This window comes from Ursus arctos, unplaced genomic scaffold, assembly GCF_023065955.2.
Source record: "Ursus arctos isolate Adak ecotype North America unplaced genomic scaffold, UrsArc2.0 scaffold_5, whole genome shotgun sequence".
NCBI classification, from domain to species: domain Eukaryota; kingdom Metazoa; phylum Chordata; class Mammalia; order Carnivora; family Ursidae; genus Ursus; species Ursus arctos.
The window spans coordinates 57,532,852-57,554,787 of NW_026623067.1; the positions used below are offsets into that span (position 1 = coordinate 57,532,852).

Sequence of the window (21,936 nt, forward strand, 5' to 3'; positions counted from 1 at the left end):
CACAGCAGCTGGCATGCCAGATGCAGTATAGCTCAAAAGTCAATCACGCAACATTAGCAGGCAGCCTTCTGCCCACATCCATCTACTGATGTCGTTCGTTTTTTACCGGCGACGTTGGAACTGTATTATTGGGGGATATGCGGAATGTTCGCTGTTAAATAGGCTCCCGGGGCAGGGCTGTCACTTGGGAGATTACCCTGGGGTACGGAAGTTCGCTGGTGTAGGGTGGTCATGCTAGGAGGCCCTGGACAGCCCCCAAGCATCCGCACTTACAGGGCCATTTTGGTCGAGGCCTCACCGCGCAGAGCAGCGGGCTTCAGGGCCGGCTTGAGCAACCGCTGGCGCGCGCCGCCGGCCGCAAGACCGCAGGCCTTGCAGGCCCAGGCCCGGGTTTTCCCAGCCGCGCCGCCGTTGCCTAGGCGACCGCCGCCGAATGTTCCCGAGGCGGGCCCCGCCCCCCGGCCAATCGGACCCGCGCTCGCCAGAGCCCAGATTCTCTTTGTTCCGCAGCCATTTCAGGCCCCGGACGGGAGGCAGCGCCGCTACGGCAGAGGGCCCGAGCGCCGGAGGCCTCTGGGATGGTGTGGGACCGGGTAGGTGGCGTGAGGGTGCGCGGCCCCAGACTGGAGGGCGGGAGCGGAGGCCAGCTGTTCCGAAGCTGCCCGACGGGCCGCGGGGAGGGGCGCCCGACCCGCCGCCCTCCCGGCCGTTTGGAGCCCGCCGGCGGCGGCGGCGGCGGCGCGGTTCTAAGCCCAACAGCTGCCGGCCGGGCCGTCGTGCGGGACACTGGCAGGGGTCGGGCAGCGCTCCTCAGGTGTCCGAGGTCAGGGCCTGGGGCCCAGTAGCGGCGGTGCGAAGGGGAGAGCCTTCTCGCTGGGGAGCTTTTTGTTATACGCGGAGTTTGAGGGCCTTGCTGTCGCAGTCGCTGCTCTAGGACGGCTGCTTCCTGCTTTGGGGCACTGCCGGGCGCTGCCCCGGATGGCCCGTCTTTGTCCCCCCGCCCGGCCCTCTCGGCCCTGGTGTCCTGGGCTCCGCACACACCTTCGCCTCCACACTCAGCTGGCTGATCGCTTTCTCTGGGCTGTTCTTGCCCCTTGGGGCCCCTCTTGGCCTCACGACATGTTTACATAATTTTAATGTTTGTGCGGGCTTTGCGTGGTGGGTTTGTTTTTTGCACTTCCACCCTTTGTACTTCTCCCACGCGAACACGCAACAGGGAACAGCTGCTGAGGAGCAGACCGGCTACCACAAAATTAAATTTCTTCCTTTAGAAATGATCGCCTATTTGTCTACCGATTGTAAAAACCGACTGGATGTTGCAAGGGTTGCTTACAATTTGTCCGTTATCTTAACAATCACTAATCAGTTTGGTCCATCAACAGATGTAGAAATTTAAACTTGGCGGCTGTCCACAAATTGATTTTGACAGTTGTATTAAGAAGCTTAATAACAATCCTTCCTTGAAACAGTGATGACTTCAATGATGAGTTTATAAATATTACTTTATTTTTCGACCTAAAGAAAATAAAAAAAAAAAAAACAAGTCATATCGTCTAATAGCTATTTGGAAATGTCAGGTTGTAAGATGGCCATCCTGACCTCATTTTTAGGATAACGAAAGTTTCTTTTGGATTTTAAGTTTCCCCGTTACAACAGAGCTTTCGTATTAGAATGGCAAATAAGGTATACTTAGTGAAGCAGGGAAGCATTCCGTTTTTTGGGAAACGATCTTGTTTTCTACTTTTACCTGCCCTGCACACCATTCTTAGAGAATGGCTCCACCAAGTTGAAAATTTGTAGCCGCAAAAGGAGAATATTAGTTTGAAGGTGCAGATTTCTTTTTTACTCCTCGGCATATGTAGCTATAATGCATAACAGTTTAGCAATCTGGTTTTTACTTCACCTTAATTTAATGTTAGCCTAATGAACCATTTTCTTTTTCCTAAAAGGGGCCCCCATCTTGATCAGCCTTGATGTAGTTACATTTTTGCCCTAGGTATTTAGGGAATTACTAAATTCTTCCTGCTGAAATATCTATAAAAATCTTTTAAAGTAATCAAGCTTATTACCATTATATATTACAAACAGGATAAGATTTTGGTAAAAATATGTATGATTCTGGTTGTAAATATTTCCATTATCAACACTTGATATTGTATTCATTGTTTTTATGACTTGTTTTTCTTTTTTATATAATGTTAAAGCCTTCATATGAACTCACTGTTTCTAAATACTGTAAATGAACTGCATTGAAATGTAAATGTACTATCTTTAGAAGAATTGCTCACTTTTATCCATGTTGGATTCTGCAAATACAGTTTTTAAGAAAAGAAATTTGGTTAATAAAGGAAAGCAAAAGAAGTGACATATGTCATGAAATAGATTTATCAAGTGTAAACTGCAGAGAGGAGCACAGCAATTAAGTGGGAGTTGTTTTTATTGCCCAGGGTGAGTTGTGAATATTTCTTCCTGGGATTGATTCTTGAATACATATTGGTGCCAAAAAGGTCTTGTTCCAAAAAACCAATTTGGTTTACCAGCAAAAGGGTGCGAAAGCTGAAAGAATCAAAGTGATTGATTAACTGGTAATTGTTTTCAAAAACAGTAGAGAATAATGCCGTCTTCAAAAATAGGAATCAGAGACAAAAAATTCCCCAAATGTTGAGTCTTTCTTAGTTGGTCCCATTCAACCAGTGCCATGGTAGATAACCAGAGAGAGTTGACAGGTGAGGGCTGTCTCCTGGGTCACAGGGTGGGTGAACTTTATGATGGAAGACAGATGTCTGACTAGATTTGTAGTTATATGGATGGGTGTTAGCGTAGGAGAGAGTTCCTTAGAAGCCATGTTTGGTTACCTCTGGATCTCCTAAGTAGAATTCTTTGAAGTACCGAAAGTAGGTGTAATAACTTAGAATGGTTAAAATGAGTCTTAGTTGTTAAATGAGATAATGGAACAGGAAATAGGGATGCAGATTTGTCTTGAAATTTTCTGGAGTAGATAGAGGAATGGTGCCTATATCTTATTCCAAAATGGCACCTAATGGCAGAACAATTATTTAATTTCAGATCTGAAAGAATGCCTAAAGCTAAAAGAAAGCTGATAACTGAAAGACCACAAGATTTGAGTTGACATGTGCCTTTTTAATGGTTAAAATTTAAAAGCAAAGCAGATCTTTGAATGTCGCAGTTAGGCACAGGAGCTGTAGAACCACACTTCTTGGATTCAAATCGTGTTACCTTCTGAAATTATGGGTGAATTTGGGCAAGTTACTTAATCTCACTGTGCCTCAGATTTTCTCGTCTCATAATTCTGTGAGGATTAAATGAGTTAATACAGTATGCTCTTAGAACTGAGCCTGATATGGTAAACACTCCATAAACAATAACTGCTGTTGTCATCATCATGATCATTAGTATTTTAGAAAACAACTCATAAAATTATAATCACTAATATCTAAACTATGAGATAACTACTGTAAACCCACTGATACATTTCCTTCCAATATTTTTTCTCAGTTTATTTGATTTTTACATAGTTCAGACTTTATTATGTGAGTAACTTTACATTTTCCTTTTTTCACTTAGCATCATAAGCAGTTTATCATGCTATTAATTATTTTATGAGCATCTTTAAAAATTAATACAAAATGTGACTTTCTCATAATTAAACATTTTCCTATTGGACAGTTGGCAAGTTTCTGATTTATTTATTTATTTATTTATTTATTTATTTTTGAAGTTCTAAGAAACACTACAGTGAACATCCTTGTACATGAAACAACTTCTGTATTTTAGATTCTTTCATTAAGATAGATTCTTCAAAGTGAAAATATTGGGTTGGAGTATATGAACATCCAAAGCTCATGGTCCATATTCCCATATTGCTTTAAATTAAGGGAATTTATTAATGGGCTTAAATTGAGGAGCACAGCATTTATTGTCCTTGTTAGTGCTTCATATGCTTCAAAAAACAAACAAAAGGGAGTGCATTAACATTTTTCCATGTAATATACAAGGCATTATTTGTAGGCATTTATCATACATTCTTACTTTTACATACATTCTGCCCCTTATTATAGCCCTGTGTTATGCATGGGAGTTACTATAGATAGGCAAGTACTTTGCCCATGGACTCAGGAGTGTTCAAGGTGAATCTGAATCTAGATCTGCCTGATTGCAAAGCTTATGTCCTTTATTTGTAAAATTTCATGTAATATACATATTAGGAATCTTATAATGAATATGTATACATCGAATGAATACACAATCTTATAATGAATCTTATAATTTAGTGGAGCTACTAATTGTAGATCATAGACCACATTATGAAAATAGTAAACTTGACCTGGAAGTAATGAATGGGTAAATTACAAAGTTAAACCAGATGGGGCTTAAGTATCTGCGTATATTTTACAAAAGGAAAAAATATCCTTACCTGAATGAGATGTAATTGGTAATGAATATATAAAGCTGGTTTCTAAAATGATTTGTGGTGAAACACTCTTAGTAACGACCTCAACACAAATAGGGTAGGAAAAAAACAAATCTATCAAATTTGGGACATCTATATAAGAAGTGACAATGGCCTATAAGTAACCAAATTGAAAAATACATTTAGTAAAACCCCTGCCAAAGTTAACTAAGGTCTTAATAGAGAAATAACCCAAAAAAATAATAGAGATATTCCAGTTAAGGAGAATAAGACTACCCACAAGCTGTTGGAAATTAATTATATACTGAAAACTAAAGGAAAAAAATTAATTGGATTTTACAGTTGACTTTGAAGCACTCTGAAGTCGTTAGTAAAATAATATTCGGCAGAGCCCCTTAATCCTCAGGTGCAGAAGGGGCTGCCATAGATAAAAAGGGTCATCTCAGAAAGACCAAGATTTCATTGCTTTTGTCTTTACTAAGGAAGGAATGAAAGCAGAGATACTTTATGAAATTGTGAACATTCTAAATAGATGCAAATGAATGATTAGGAATAGGTAGGTGGTACCCACTAAAACTACAAAGAAATGGTAAAAAAAAATTAACATGCTGCCATTAAAAATAATATTTTTGAAAAATACTTAATGAAGTAAAAATAATAATAGTTTTGGCTGGAGCATAGGAAAACACGAAAATTATGAGAAGGATGGCAAATTATGACAGATTTATTTTGTGTGCCATTTATTCATTTGCTACACATTTAGTAGTGCTGGGATTGTCCCTTTTCATTAAGAGATTTACATACTACTGGAGAGAGAGAAGTAAATGAAAAAGTACAACAAAGTGTAGTTACAGCTCTTATGATATAAATCTGTGGAGGCATCTGGCGGGCCTAGTGATAGGTTCCAAGCAGAGAGTAGGAGAAATGGCTCTGGTATTTCAGGGGAATAGGAGCAGCACTTCAGAGACTACGTCAGCCAAGATAAAGACCTACTATGTTCTTGAATCTCCCAGAAGTTCAGGGGCCCTAAAAGGTATAGAGCAGGAGTCCACAAACTTTTTCTGGAGAGGACTAAATACTAAATATTTTCTGCTTTGTGAGCCATACCATCTCAAATGTAGTAGAAAAACAGGGACAGTATGGAAACTAAACGGCTTGACCAATTTGACTGGTGGGCCTTAATTATCTCTAGTATATAGTAGAGGGATTTGAGGAAGAGAGAACCTACTGGGCCTAGCATGAGCCATTGGAAGATTTGAAACAAGAAATTTTCAACATTGATTTGTGTGAATCATTAAGAGTGGAATAAAACAGAAAAACAGTTTCTTTCTAAGCATTATAAACCATTAGGAAAAGACAACTCAATTTCTTAAATGGCCGAATTCACAGAAGAGGAAATAGAGCCAGCCAACATGAAATAACACTCTCCCCCACCATTAGGGAAGTGCAAAGTAAAACGGTGAAATTTTGTTTCCCGTCATACTGGCAAAAGTGAAAAAGTTTTGCTAGTATGTATTGGCAAGGTTGTACCAAAACTCATACATTAAGTAAATCAGTAAAGCCATTTTAATTTTAAAGCAAAAACATTTTGACCCAGCAATTTCCATTTCTTGGAGAAGCATGTGGGTGTATCAGGAGTCATTTGTGTTCAAGGATGTCTATCAGTAGCCACAGAACCTCCAGACCTCCGGGTCACCTTTCATTGTCTACACTCCGATTCATAAAATGGTCTGTATTTGTCTTTTAAAAACAAACAAACAAACAAAAAACAGGGGCGCCCAGGTGGCTCAGTCTGTTGTATCTGACTCTTGATTTTGACTCAGGTCATGATCTCAGGGTCCTGGGATCAAGCCCCATGTCGGGCTCTGCTCTCAGCAGTGAGTCCGCTTGCTTGAGGATTCTTTCTCTCCACCCTCCTTCCCTCTCCCAAATAAATAAATCTTAAAACAACCAACCAACCAATCAAAACCCTTCTAACTCTTCATACCCTTCTACTGTGCCCACTGGAATGTACAGTCCATCATCTGCAAAGTCCGACCTTAACCTATTCTTAGACACTCCTTTCACTTTCTTGCTCTTATAGAAACCTGACTTTTGCACTGTGCAGCTGTGGCTTTTTTTTTTCCCCCTGTAGCTCTCCTTATCACTATTCCTAGAGGTGAGAAAGGTGTCTGCTATGTATCTCCTGGCTGCTTTCGGACTATTCTCCGTCCCTTCTCCCTAAAAATCATCAGATTATGTAATCCATTACCCCTTATGATTGTTACCAACTTTTGATAGCATAATTGATACCAGTGACTTTCAGGTCATTCCTCTTCGTTCTTCAGTTATTTTAGCTCCAGCCTCATTGCCCCTCTCTTCAGTACTACCTCAGTCTTTATAATGAAATTGAAAAGAATATGCATAACTAATCTTTCCAGTACCCTGGCCTTTCATTCCTAGACCTTTCCTCCACTGCTTGTCTACCCTGTCTCAGTCACTCACTCCCATAGTGAATCCCCCTTGCCTTGTCAGTAACTGCAGTCCTTCTGTAGTTGCAATTTTATGTGTTCTACTGTGATCCCACTTTCTATTTTTGCAATTCACTCCTAGTTTGTATCTCAGCCCCCACCGTCTTTGACTCCAGTGGAATCTCCACTGTATTGATCTTATTGTCGTTTCCCTGCCACTCATCTTCTTGATATTTTCACTCCCTTTCTTCACTCAGCTGAAATTTCATGATTAATCATTTTAATCACTCCTTGGATCCATGTCCTTGCTCTTTGCTTGTTTGGTAGAAACACAGCCCCAGTTAAAACCAATTCTCTGCTTTGTCCCTGCTTTTATGTAACTTAGTATAGCTGGAAGAAAACACACAACCATACCTGACCACGTTCCTCAAGGGGGCCCTTGATGCTGCCTGTTGTTTTACTATATTTTCTGAATCTGTTCACTCTCCCATTCCTGCATGACTGTTTCATATCTTCTCTTCTTTATTCCTCTAGTATCTCTTTTCCCATCCTCACTTTCAGCTCATGACCTTGCTTCCTACTTTGCTGAGAAAATAGAAGCAATCGGAGAACTTCCACAGACTCCCAGCATCCTGTGTATCTCCCAGCATCTGTGCCAATACATGCTATCTTCCTGCTTGTTGCTTAGGTTAACTCTTCATGTTTTTGTGTCTGCTTTTGTACCAGATCCCATCCAATCTCATGTGCTCAAGAAACTGATTCAGCTTCTCTCCTTCCACATCATTTTTTTCTTGATTGAATTATTTCTACCAGCAAACGTAGACATGCTGTTACTTCTCCCATTATTTAAAAAGCAAAAAACCAAAAAAACAACTTGATTCACTTTCACCACCTGTTTCCCCATTTTTCACATTTCCTTTTGCAGCATTATTCCTCAAAAGACTTGTCTACACTTGCTATGCCAAATTTTTCCCTCCCATGTACTCTCCTAAACCCACTGCAGTCAGGCTTTTGTCTGCAGCTTTCCCACTGAAGCAGCTCATGTTCTCCAGTAACTTCCATGTTACCAAATGCCATCTGCAATTAATTCTGTTCATCTTACTTGGCCTATCAGCAACATTTGAGAGAGCTGTTTGTTCCCTTATCTTCGAAGCACTTTCATTTTTGCTTTCTAGTATACCACACAGCCCTGCTTATTTTCTACCTCTGTTCTGGCCTGCTGTAATTCTCCTTTTTCTCACAGACTTCTTATGTTGGAGAACCCCAGGGCTCAGTCCTTGCTTTTTGTTTTCTGTTCTTTGTTTTTACTGTTAGTACTCACTTCACTGGTAATTTTATTCAGTCTCATGGCTTTAAATACAATCTAAATGCCAGCAACACCGAAATTTAGATCTTTAGCTCTTCTCCCTAATTCCAGTCTCATATGTTCAACTGCCTATTCAGTCTGTCTACCTGAATGTCTAATGATATACATCAAACTCAGCATGTCCAAAGCTAGCCTCGTAAACTTCCTCCCCAGTGCTGCCTCTACACATAGACTTCCGCCATTTCCGTCAGTGGCAACTCCTATCCTTCTAGTGGCTCAGGCTAAAACCTTAGCGTTATCCTTGACTTTGCTTTTTCTTTGACTCTTCGAATCCATTCTTTCAGGACAACCTATTTTTTTCTACACATCAAAATACATCCAGAATTTTACTGTGCCTCACCTTCTCCACTACTACCACTTTGATCCAAGCTACTGCTGTCGTAAATACTGTTTAAATAGGTTACTGTCTGGTCTCTCCATTCTATCCTAGTCTATCCTAACAGCCTATTCTCCATATAGTGGTGAGAACTATTCTTTTACAAATTAAGACAGACCCTATCACTTCTTTATTCAGAGTACTGCATTGGCTCTTCTTTTGATTCAGAGAAGATCTAGTAGTTAGAGTGGCCCACAAATCTGCCCAACCCAGTCCCTTTTCTCCTTACCTCCTTGACCTTATTTCCTGCTACCACTTCCCTCCTTGCTCACTAGCCACCTTGCTATGTCAAAAACATATGTCATGTTCCTACTTTAGGACCTTTGCTTTAGCTAGTTCAGCTGTCTGGAATCTCCTTTCCCCAAATATCTGTTTGGCTCACTGGCCTTACCTCTGGTCTTTGCTCAGATCTTACCTCCTCTAAACACCCTTTTTAATACTGCAAACTACCCTCTCCCATCCCCCTTATCCTGGATTCTTTTTTTATTTTTTGCATAGTACATACCACCTTCTACAATGGTATATCAGGGGTCAGCAAGCTAGAGCCCCACTGCCCTCTGCCTGTTTTTGTACAGCCTGTGAGCTAAGAGCAGTTTTTATATTTTCAAGGGTTGTAAAACAAAAATAGAAAATATACAACAGACATGTGGTCTGCAAAACCTAGAATATTTGCTATCTGGCCCTTGGTAGATAGAGTTTGCATTATATATTCTGTTTATTGTCTTTCTCCTTCCACACAAATGTAAGCTCCAAGAGGGCAGAGATCTTTGTCCTATTATTGCTTTATCTGCAGCAACTAGAACAGTGCATAGAGTATAGTAGGCATTAATCGGAAGGATGATTTTAACTTTCTAGATCTGGATTATAATTCTTTGTAGTGGTGGGTCGGAGTTTAATATGTCACCCTGATGAGCTTTAGGAGAGAAAGAAAAGCAAGAAAAGTGAAGATATTTAAACTTTGTATGTAAAGCTAACCAGACCTTGGCATAAATTATATATTTTTCAGAGTTTTTGTTGTTGATTGTTTAGAAAGGCAAAATAAAATACGTGGGTTAATTCTTTTGTGATAGAGAGTTCAGTTGGCAGTATATGGGCATGATCTAAAGAGCCCTGATCTGTGTTTCAAAAAGATACATTAAGCTCATAAAATGCTGCTTGTCAAACCTTTATTAGAAAATACTATGAGACTTAATTTAGGAAAAGTACATTAAATAGTGGATCATTGAAACCACAGGTGCTCCAGAACAGGAATTAGAATGCTCCATTGGATTTTTTTTTAAGATTTTATTTATTTATTTATTTGAGAGAGGGGGAGAGAGAGGGAGCATGCACGAGCAGTGGGGAGGAGCAGAGGAAGACAGAGAAGGAGGGGAAAAGATTCTCAAGCAGACTCCATGCTGAGTGCAGAGCCCAACTGTCGCAGGGCTCGATCTCATGACCCTGAATCATCATGACCTGAGATGAAACCCAGAATCCAAAGCCCAATTCAATGGACTGAGCCCCCAGGTACCCCACTCCATTGGATTTTTAGTTGAATAATGCTTTACATAGTCTCTGTTACAGTTTTAAAGGGATAATGGATAAAGAGTTCTGTTCGATAGAAACCCAAGTTATGATAAAACATTTTCTGACATTTTCAGCTAAAGTTTGTTCTTGCTATTGAATGTGACTTCTGTAAGAAGTGACCTAAGCCTGGTACAGGAGCCCAGGTATTTGCAGAAAGAATCAAATGACATGTAACGTAGTAGTCCCATAACTACATTTGAATGGTTGAGTTGAATACAAGTTTCGCTGAAGGCTTGGAGAATTTCAGTAGCAAGTATAAAGAAGAAAGTCTGCCTTTTATGTGTGGAATATGAGCAGACTGATTGTTTATAATCAACAAAATGTTTCACTTCTGGAAGCCGAGAGAACCATGGTCTTTAGTTGCTTTATAGCAGGGGAAATGAACCAAATGAATATAAATGATTTGTGCGGGATTGCCAGCCAGCTATTCTTCCGGTAGAGAAGAACTGAGACAAGCACCCTAGATCTCTGACCCACCTTTTTTCCTGATGTTATTTTGGCTCTTCATGGCACAGAAGACTTAAAGGTCCAGATGAGTTGGTCCTAAAGCACCATGAAGTTACATCGGGTTTGTTAGCTTCAGAAAGGCTGTGGCTGTGATTCAGGTGTCTATGTCACCCATCCTTCTTCTCCTGGCCTCACACTTCATCCTTCCCTAAGTCAAGGATGAAACACTGGAAAAACTGTAAGGTAGGAGGTTTTCCTGGAGTCTTGTTTTGGTGCAAATAGTAAGCTCAGATTCATGAGTGTGGTATAATAGTTTAAGATTTAATGTAGGAATTTGATGGGGAATCTTAAAAGTCGGTAGAGAAATAAAAGGTTGAAGCATAAAAAGGAAAAGGCTCTAATAAAAATCTTGGCTCTACTTTCCCCTTACATCTTAGAGGGCTAGAGGCTTTTGTTTCAGTGTTGGTACTTGGTGATCAGGTACACAGCAGGCAATTTTTGTTTGTAAAACAGAATTGATACATTCATACTTCCATGAGATTCTAGTAGTTTCAGTTGCTCAGTAGTCAAGACAAAATTGTGATTTCAAGTAAAATTATCGTTTTCTGAATCTTGGAAATACAAACTCTGGAACATCTCGAGTGTTTTGAGTCAGGTTCCTCAAATGCCTCGCAACACATTGAATTGTTGAACTTAATAACCTAAAGAAATCTTAGGAATTTGTGTTTGTAGTTTCCAGCTATAAAATCCTGCATATATCAGTGCTTAATGAATGTTTGCTTATTGATTTAATTTCTGGAGTTCCTTCCTTCTAGAATATGCATACTACTGTAAGAAGGCATAATGAAGAGTTGACTGGAGATTATATATTTTATGAACTGTAAATAATGTGGATTAGTTGCTGTATGAAATTTTTTTTAATGGAAATATTTCATGTGACTTAAAGATTTGCTTTCTTTGCACCCAACCTTACTCCCAGGAAATCATGTAGGAAGTGTTGGTTTTTTTAAAAAATAATAAATGAATTAATTTTTTTCCCCTAAGAATCAGTTTAGTGTAATGGAAATAATGTGTGCTTTTGAAGCATTTCATTAGACTCCTTTGTCTACCAGTTACAAGTGTATGCTCATGGATGGTATCTGTCTCAGAGACCACATAGGTACACAGAACTTTACCATTGGTTTCAAGTGAAGATGATTTATAAACATGTATCTGTTTTCCATCCCTTCTTAGTATTTACATTAACACTCTTAGGCAGAAAAATATATCAAGAAGAATCCATTGATGATTCCAACAATTTTTTAATCTTGAACAGTTTTTATTTCCTATTTTCTGAAGGTTTTAATTTTAAATTAAATGATTTATGAATTATTTTCTTAAAATAAGGAGTAAAATAGCATATGACATAAATGATTGAATAGTAAAATGAAGAGAACCAGAACTCTAACCTTTATCAGTTTAGTATATGCTACATGACAAATTTAAATTATTTGTAGTGTGTACTCATTTATTTCCGCAGTTGAAATTTTCTTATCATATATTAGTAAATTTTGTTTGTAATATTCATACTTGTGATTACTGAGAGAATCTTTAGAACTTATTGCCATAAAGGTCTTAAGAACCATTGTAGAAGAATTATAGACCCTCTTTTCTAAGCTAAAATTTATTGTAGTTTGCTTTTGGCTTTTACATTTTCATGAGATTTTTTTTCTTCTTGTTCTGCATAGGGTTTAATCAGGCTATTTATTGATTTTTTTCTGAAGTGGTACTTCTGAAATTATGTATCAGTGTTTTGAAAAATTATGAACTTGATGAGAGGTGATTGAAAAAAAATTTTTAAAGTAGTCTCGAGGCCCAACATGGGGCTTGAACTCAAGTCCCCAAGATCAAGTGTCACATGCTCTACCAACTAAGCCAGCTAAGTGCCCTGAAATTTTTTTTATATTAAACAAAATGTTGGTATTCTTGTTTTAAGTTTTGTAGTAGTCTTACTTTTCTGTATATCTTTACTTAGTATTTCATTTAAACATTTAAATAAGTCCTAATATTAATTTATATCATTAAAATTTTTCCATGCATATATTTAAACTGTAATCTAAAAAACTAATCAGAAATGTAGAAACTATAGTAATTCGCATTATCTAAGTAAAAGTAAAACTTCCGTTCTTTTTCTGAGACTAGGTCTCTGGGATTATAAAACAGCTTCTTCAGTATAATTCTTTTGCTTTGCAGAAATTGAGTTTTTTTCCATTGCTATAAAGATTTTTTATTCCCACTATCTTCTTTTATATCATTGTGTCTACTCATTTTAGTGGCATAATCTGGGAAAAAGTTTTGCAAGTACTTCAATTTTCTAATTTTAGAAAATTTAACCCTTTAAGTGCCATAACCGTTTTCACATAAAACTTTCTAAACTGTATTTCACACCTTCTTGACTTTTTAACAAGTAAAAAAGGTGTGATTTAAGCTTTTTTTTTTTTAAAGATTTTATTTATTTATTCAACAGAGATAGAGACAGCCAGCGAGAGAGGGAACACAAGCAGGGGGAGTGGGAGAGGAAGAAGCAGGCTCCTAGCGGAGGAGCCTGATGTGGGGCTCGATCCCATAACGCCAGGATCACGCCCTGAGCCGAAGGCAGACGCTTACGACTGTGCCACCCAGGCGCCCCAGATTTAAGCTTTTTGATGATTCTGTCATTATTATGAGCATTCGCTAGGGTCTTTTGCCCTGTCCTATTTATGACTTCAAGCAATTACACTTTCGGAGATTTTTATTATTTATTTTCATTTTCAAGGTAATATAACTGCAGTATTGAAAATTTTTTACAAAGAAAAAAGGCCCATAATCTTAACACTAAGCCACTGCTAGCTTTTCATTATTTTCTTCTAGTCTTTTTCATTTAACAATTCTGTCTTTATCTTACACATTTTACTTATTTGTAGTTGCTCTCTGCGTACAACTTTTTATCATTTTTTTCACTTTTTAATCGTAAACATTTTCCATGTCATTACAGAAATTAACTGTCTTTTTGAATGACTGCTTAGTAATGCAACAGTTGAATGTTTACCCATAAATTTATTGCTGTATTAGAAATAATCCTAGGATAAAATCTTTGAGAATAACACTTTTTTTTCTTTGTTTAGGATTCTTAGGATACAGTCTAAGAAGTGTAATCATGAGGACAAAGGGTATACAAATGCGTATGGCTCTTGCTACAGGTTGCTGAGTTGATTTCCAATGGGTTGTATGAGTTTACTCTACCTCAGCAGTTTGATGGAGTTGATTCATCATATCTTCAGCAGCATAGGGTATTATTGTTATAAAATTATCTTTGCTAATTAGTCTAAAAATACCACTTCATTATTACATTTTTTGATTACTAATAAGATACAGTATTTTCCCAGGTTTGTTTGCTCCTGTATTTTGTGAATTTTCTTTCATGTGTTGTCTCTTGGTTCTAAAATAGTTTTTCAGATAATATATTACTATCTTGTTGCATCATCTAACTTTGTATTGCTCTGATATGCTAGGAGTTCCCTTTTGTATTCAAATAAGTCATGTGTTTATTCACCACATTTATAAATTGTGGTGCCTCCTGGAAATGTGTAAGAGATACTGTAGGTTCTTTGACATGTGGACTGTTCAAGTCTTGGGAAACCAGTATTACTTGAAACCTAACATCATAGTGAGGGTAAATTGCCACTAGTCCTACATCTCTCACATGGTGAGGTGTAAAGTGTTCGTGAAACGAGTATTACGAGGAATTTTTTCCCTTCATAGTGGCAGGGACAGTGGTTGCCAGTGTTCAAAACCAGAACAGTATAATTTGGAAAAGGCAGGGGAAAGGTAAAAGTAGATGAGTAAGGAATTCTGCCTTCTGTAAAGAGGATGTACACCTGAACTGGCAGCTGGCTTTATTCTTGGTTTTCTGTGTCTTCCTACTCGGTTTATTCTCCACCCTTTTGGGTATATTCATTATACTCCATATCTCTCAGACACTTCCATGTCAGCTCTCCAATTTGCTCTGGTTGTTCAAGCTAAGGAAATTGATTTCCACAGTAGTCATCAGCCTCATTGTACCAATCCTTACAGTTCCTGGAGAACTCCCTCAAAAGTTTAGTTCCTTCCACTTAAAGCAAATAGAATTTGGGAATAGCTTGTTATAATATAACAGTTAACGTATATAATCATGTGATTATATATGTAGTGGTTACTTAATATTTCTATCATAATTAAAGTCTTTTGGTTCTGAGGAAGAGAAATGCATTCATGTTGTCTTAAGAGAAAGTGAGAGGTTTATTTTAAGTCATTTGTGGAAGTAGAGAGCCATCAGGGAGCAAGGCAACTCCCAGGAGTAGTTACTCTCGGTCGGGTGGACCATGTAATCTTGTTCGATGGTTCCCTGCTTCTCTCTGTGCCATCCATTCTCCACTCAGCTTGCTTAGAATTTCCGCCCTTTGTAATTTTGTCTTGCATGTGCAGTGTAATCATGGCCCCCTGCCTACCACATCGTAACATTTTAACGTCTTCTTTGAGGACTGATAAGTGGTAAATGATCTTAGTACTTTCTATTCATATTTATGAAAAGGAAATCCAGTTGATTTAGCTCATCCTTTTGTGCCAGGATTCATCATATGGAGGGTCAGGTACCTAGTCTTGGTTTAATCAGTCGCATTTAGGAAATGCAGTCACAACTTTGCCATTAGACCCAATACCCAATACCCAATGGGCTGAGGGCTACCCAGTTCCCTTTAGAAAAAGCTTTTGGGTTTACTGGTAGATAACTAGTAGAAAATCTGTATACTATGAAGAAATGAAGGGGGTTAAGAACTTCATGTTATAGAACTGAATCTTCTATGTTTTTAAAAGTTGAAGTCAGGTTCTTTCTCTTAATTCATTTGTAATGTTTCTGGGTCTTGATTCTCCTCCCCCCCTTTTTTTAAATAAAAGGATTGGGGGCGCCTGGGTGGCTCAGTCAGTTGAGTGTCCACCTTTGGCTCGGGTCATGGTCTCGGGGTCCTGGGATGGAGCCCCACATCGGGCTCTCTGCTTGGTGGGGGTCTGCTTCTCCCTCTCACTCTCCCTCTGTTGTGCTCTCCCTCCCTCTCTCTCAAATAAAATCTTTAAAAATAAAATAAAAGGATTGGATAGATGTTGTCTAATGTTTTCATTCTGAAGATAAGATGTTATGATTATTATTCTCTGAATACAGTTAAAGTTGATGAATTCCAGTTTCATGGGCTGAAGGGAATGGATGGCGATAATGACATGATATTTAGTTGGCTAATAACTCAGTATCTCTGTTTGGAAGAGGACAATAAGCTTTTTAAGCCAAGATTCAGTTTTAAGGGTATATTCTTATAAGCTGAACACTTTGTTAGTGTGTATAATAGATTAGCATTATTGTTTGGGTCTTCAGATTTCCTTACCTAAGTCTCACATTTCATTCTAGGTTTTATATTTTTTTATGCCTCAATCTTGGTTGAGTCTCATTGTCTCTTTGTCACAGGAAGAGAAAAACAGACTTGAACACTCACAACATATATGCTGTTGTTTTTTGTGCTAAGTGGTTAGTTGTATAGTACCATCTGTCATACGTTATTTGTTACTATTTTTTTCCATTTGTGGCTTACCTCTATGGAATTTGTTATGTGATATTCTTTTCCTATCTCTTTGCATACTTGACTACCCTCAGTCAACTACTTAATTTTTGCCCTTATAAAATTTTTATAGATTGATTACATTCATATCTGATTTAATTATTCAACATTTGATTTCTGATACTTTGTTCTTATTCTTATTTCTTCAGTTTTTCTGTTTTGATTTTTTATTTCTTTAGACTACCACCTCATTTAAATGACAGGTCACACAGCCTGTTTTGTTGTATATCCTTTAATCATACAAAAATAATTTCAGGGGCGCCTGGGTAGCGCAGTCGTTAAGCGTCTGCCTTGGGCTCAGGGCGTGATCCCGGCGTTCTGGGATCGAGTCCCACATCGGGCTCCTCCGCTGGGAGTCTGCTTCTTTCTCTCCCACTCCTCTGCTGTGTTCCCTCTCTTGCTGGCTGTCTGTCTGTCACATAAATAAAATAAAATATTAAAAAAAATTTTTTCATCTTTGGGGTGCCTGGCTGGCTCAGTCAGTGGAACATGTGACTCTTGATCTCAGGGTTTTGAGTTTGAGCCCTGCACTGGGTGTAAAGATTACTTTTTTATTTTTTTTATTTGAGAGAGAAAGAACAGAAGCAGGGTGAGGGACAGAGGGAGAAGCAGACTCCCTGCAGAGCAGGGAGCCCAACGTGGGGCCTGATCCTGGGGACTCCAGGATCGTGACCTGAGCCAAAGACAGACGCTTAACCGACTGGGCCACCCAGGCTCCCCTTAAAAATAAAATCTTAAAAAAATAATAATTTCACCGTCATCTTAATGGTGTCTGATGGTACAAACTCCCATCGGTAAATCTGTTTTAATGGTAATTGTAGTGGGAGGTGAAATGCCAAGGGAATGAACATTAAGTACCTACTATTGCAGCATTTTGCATTCTCATTTAATCTTTTCTTCAGCCCGCTTCACAGAAAACTAAATTGTGGCTTAGAAAGTTAAGCTACTTTTCTCAAAAAGACAATTGGGAGGACTGAGGTTTGAACTCTTGTATATAGGACTCTGGAACCCATGCTTCCTTTACTCCATCTTCCAGCTTACCAATAATAAATAATATAGGACAATATTCAGCTTAGGAACTAAAATTGTAAAAACCGGTTTCCTTTCATAAATTGTTTATCCTGCTGCTTTCCACAGTTGAAATCTGAATGATATGTGCCTCTGTTAAGTGTGAGAAAGATTTCAATGAACAAAGGAAAGATTAGATAAAAGCTAATGATGATGACCCTACTAACCACGTACCATTTATTACCTTTCTGTTTTATCGGCTAAGGTACTCTGACCCTTTTCCAATTCAGCCCTTGCCAGTGAGCATAGTGCTTTGTTCCTTTTTCTGTTTACACTTGAAAATGTGACATAGTGAATCAACTCATTACACCATAACAATCAAGGATATAGACATGAATGAGAAGTTCTTAGGGCCCTGTCACTTCAGAACTTTAGGAACAATCTAACCACAATGACACAGTATACTTGTAGTTACCAAAAGAATGTGTAATGGTTGTCCTAATGTGCTAATTTTTCTAAAAATTATCAGCTTAGATTTCTATCAACTGAACAGTGTCTCACTTTAAAAACACATAAAGTAGATTCTAAAAATACTGGCTCATACCTTATATTGACTTACATTATAATTTCAGATGTGTTACACAGAAAAATGTTTGACTATTTGCATCATAGCCCTTTTTTATCGACTCTTTAAATATAGTAAGTGTAGCTATAATCAGTAACTTACTTGGTGCTGATACATTTTAAATCATTCAATACCAGGATTTTACCAAGAGCTATCATAGTCTTGCTAGAGTACATACAGACTGTCTCCATCTTGCATATATGTTCACACATAATCAAACAGTGTAGAGCAATGTTATTTTAAAACAAGCTATTCTTCTAATTATACTTAAATATTTTATGAGCCATGAATTAAAGGAACAGTTCAGAATAGAAGAAACATTGGAACAAGAATAGGAAGGCCTCCATTCCAAAACCAAGTCTTTTTTGGTAGGGGAGAACAGGGGAGAAATAATAGTAAAACTTTCTTAACCACTTATTTATTTTTTAAAAATTTATTTAGCTTTATTGAAATATAATTGGCATTTGACTGTGAAAATTTAAGATATACAACATAATGATTTCATATATGTATATATAATAAAATGATTACCACAGTAAGTTTAGTTAAGACATCTATAATCTTATATAGTTACAGTTCTTTAAATTACTGCTACTTTTTTGGTAAGAACTTTTAAGATTTACTCTCTTAGCAACTTTCAAATATACAATACAGTATTGTTAACTATAGTCACCATGCTATACATTACATTCCAGAACTTAATCAGCTTATAACTGGAAGTTTGTATCCTTTGCTGTCTTCACTCATTTCCTCTCCCCACTTTTACCCTGGCAAGCACCAGTCTGCTGCTCCCTGTTTCTATGAGATTGGGGTTCTTTTTATTTCTCAAATATATGATATTACAGTTTTTGTCTTTCTCTCTCTTACTTACTTCACTTAGCATAATGCCCTAAAATTTTATCCAAATTGTCACAAATGGCTGGATTTCCTTCTTTTTTTATAATGAATAATATTTCATTATATAATATACAGTTGACCTTTGAGTAACATGGAGGTTAGTGGTGCTAACCACTGTTCAGTAGCAAATCCACATATAATTTTGACTCCCCCAGAACTTAATTACCAATTGCCTACTGTTGACCAGAAGCCTTACCAATACATAAAAAGTTGATTAACCCATATTTTGTATGTTGTATGTCTTATATACTTTATTCTTACAATAAAGTAAATTAGGGAAAAGAAAGTGTTATTAAGAAAATACATTTATAATATTTGTATCAAAAAAATTTTGCATCTGAGTGAACCCATACAGTTCATACCCTGTGTGTTGTTGAAGGGTCAACTGTGTATCACATTTTCTTTATCCATATATCTGTTGATGGACACAAGTTTATTTCCGTGTCTTGGCTATTATAAATAATGCTGAGGAACATGAGGGCTCAGTTATCTTTTCAATATAGTGATTTTATTTCCTTCTGATAAATACACAGATGTGGAATTGCTGGATCATATGGTAGTTCTATTTTTAAATTCTTGAGGAACCTCCATCCTGTTTTTCCATAGTGGCTGCACCAATTTACATTCCCATCAGTATGAGTTCCCTTTTCTCCACAGCCTTGCCAGCATTTGTCATCTCTGTTCTTTTTGATAATAGCCATTCTAACAGGTTTGAAGTGTTATGCTATCGCAGTTTTGGTTTGTGTTAGTAATGTTGGGCATCTTTTCATGTAGCTGTTGGCCATTTGAATATCTTTGGGAAAATGTATATTCAGGTTCTTTGGGCAATTTTGATCAAATCATTTGGATTCTTTGCTCTTAAGATGTATGAATTTCTTATATATTTTGGATATTAACTCCTTAGCAGATGATGGTTTGGAAAATTTTCTCCCATTCTGAAGGTGCCTTTTCATTTTGATGATGGTCTCCTTTGCTGTGCGGAAGCTGTTTAGTTGGATTTAGTCCCATTGTTTATTTTTGCTTTTGGTGCTTGTGCTTTTGGTGTCATACCCGTGAAATCATTGCAAAGACCAACATCAAGGAGCTTTTTCCCTGTTTTTTTCTAGGAGTTTTTTGGTTCCAGGTCTTAAGTTCAAGTCTTTCTTTAATACTTTTTGAGTTAATTTTTGAGTGGTGAAAGATAGGGGTCCAGTTTCAGTCTTTTGCATGTAAATACCCAGTTTTCCCAACACCATTTATTGAAGAGACTATTTTTCCCCATTGAATATTCTTGACCTCCTTGTCAAGTATTAGTTGACTGTACATGCATGGGTTTGTTTTTGGGCTCTCAGTTGTGTTCCATAGGTCTATGTATCTGTTTTTATGCCAATTCAATACTGGTTTGATTGATATAGCTTGGTAGTATAGGTTGAAATCAGGAAGTATGATACTTTTAGCTTGTTCTTCTTTCTTATGATTGCTTTGGCTATTTGAGGTCTTTTGTGATTCCGTAAAAAGTTTAGGATTCATTTTTCTATTTCTGTAGAAAATGCCATTAAAATCTTGATAGGGATTGTATTACCTCTGGATTGCTTTAGGTAGTATAACACTTTAGTAATATGAATTCTTCCATACCGTGAACATAGGATATCTTTCTTTATGTTTGTGTCTTCTTCAATTTCTTTTTATCAATGTCTTAAAGTTTGCAGTGTATAGATCTTACACCTCCTTATTTAAATTCATTACTAATTATTTTATTCTTTTTGATGTTGTTGTAAATGGAATTATTTCTTTTTGAGTGTATAGAAATACAGTTGGTTTTTATATGTTGATTTTGTATCCTGCAACTTTCCCGAATTCATTTATTAGTTTTTTGATAGTATCTTTAGGATTTTCTATGTATAAAATCATGTCTTCTGTGAATAGAGAGTTTTATTTCTTCCACTCTGATTTGGATTTGATTTGATTAGATTATTTGGTTTGATTTGATTTTTATTGCCTGATTGCTTTGGCTAGGACATCCAGTACTATGTTGAATAAGAGTGATAAGAATGGGCATCCTTATTTTGTTCCTGATTTTAGAGGAAAGGCTTTCAGCCATTCACCATTGAGTGTGATGTTACATGTGGGTTTGTCATAGATGGTCTTTATTATGTTGAGGTATGTTCCTTGTACACCAAATTTGTTGAGAGTTACTATGAATGGAAATTGAATTTTGTTAAAGCTTTTTCTGCATTTCTTGTGATCATATGATTTGTAGCTTTCATTCTTTTTTTTTTTTTAATATTTTATTTATTTATTTGACAGAAAGAGAGACAGCCAGCGAGAGAGGGAACACAAGCAGGGGGAGTGGGAGAGGAAAAAGCAGGCTCCCAGCAGAGCAGGGAGCCTGATGCGGGGCTCGATCCCAGGACTCTGGAATCACACCCTGAGCCGAAGGCAGACACTTAACGACTGAGCCACCCAGGCACCCCTGTAGCTTTCATTCTATTAATGTGATATATCACATTGATTGATTTGTGTATGTTGAATTGTCCTTGCATCACAGGGATTAATCCTACTTGATCATAGTGTATAAAATTTTTTAATATGCTTTTGAATTCATTGTGCTAGTAGTTGTTGAGAATGTTTATATCTATACTCATCAGAGATAATGGCCTGTAGTTTTCTTCTAGTGTCCTTATGTGACTTCACTATCAGAGAATTGCTGGCCTTGTAAAATGAGCTTGGAAGTGTTCCCTTCTCTTCAATTTTTTTAAGAGTTTGAGAAGAATGGATGTTAATTTTTCTTTAAATGTTTGGTAGAATTCACTAGGGAAACCATCTGGTCCTAAGCTTTTCTTTATTGGGATTTAACTTGATTCAGTCTCCTTACTCATTATAAGTCTCCTCAGATTTTCTTTCTTTGTGATTCAATTTTGGTAGGTTATATGTTTCTAGGAACTTACCCACTCTAGTTTGTCCAGTTTGTTAGTATATAATTGTTCAGAGTAGTCTTTTATGATCCTTTGCATTTCTGTAGTATCAGTTGTAACAGTTCCTCTTTCATTTATAATTTTATTTATTTGGTTTCTCTCTTTTTTTCCTTAGTCTAGGTAAGGGTTTGTCAATTTTATCTTTCCAAAGAATC

At 37.5% G+C, this 21,936-nt stretch overlaps 1 protein-coding gene across 2 annotated transcripts in view; it reads left to right on the forward strand.

Annotated features, from left to right (window-relative positions):
* Window positions 1–324: 324 nt before the first annotated feature.
* The window catches only part of TNPO1 (transportin 1), an 89,376-nt gene continuing 67,764 nt past the window's right edge, over window positions 325–21,936 (forward strand). The window contains exon 1 of one of the 2 annotated variants that reach the window (XM_026498810.4): window positions 325–593. In XM_026498810.4, the coding sequence (XP_026354595.1) occupies window positions 579–593 (15 nt within the window). In that variant the 5' untranslated portion in view covers window positions 325–578. The remainder of the gene's footprint in view (window positions 594–21,936) is intronic. The other variant, XM_057307443.1, reaches the window with a different exon arrangement.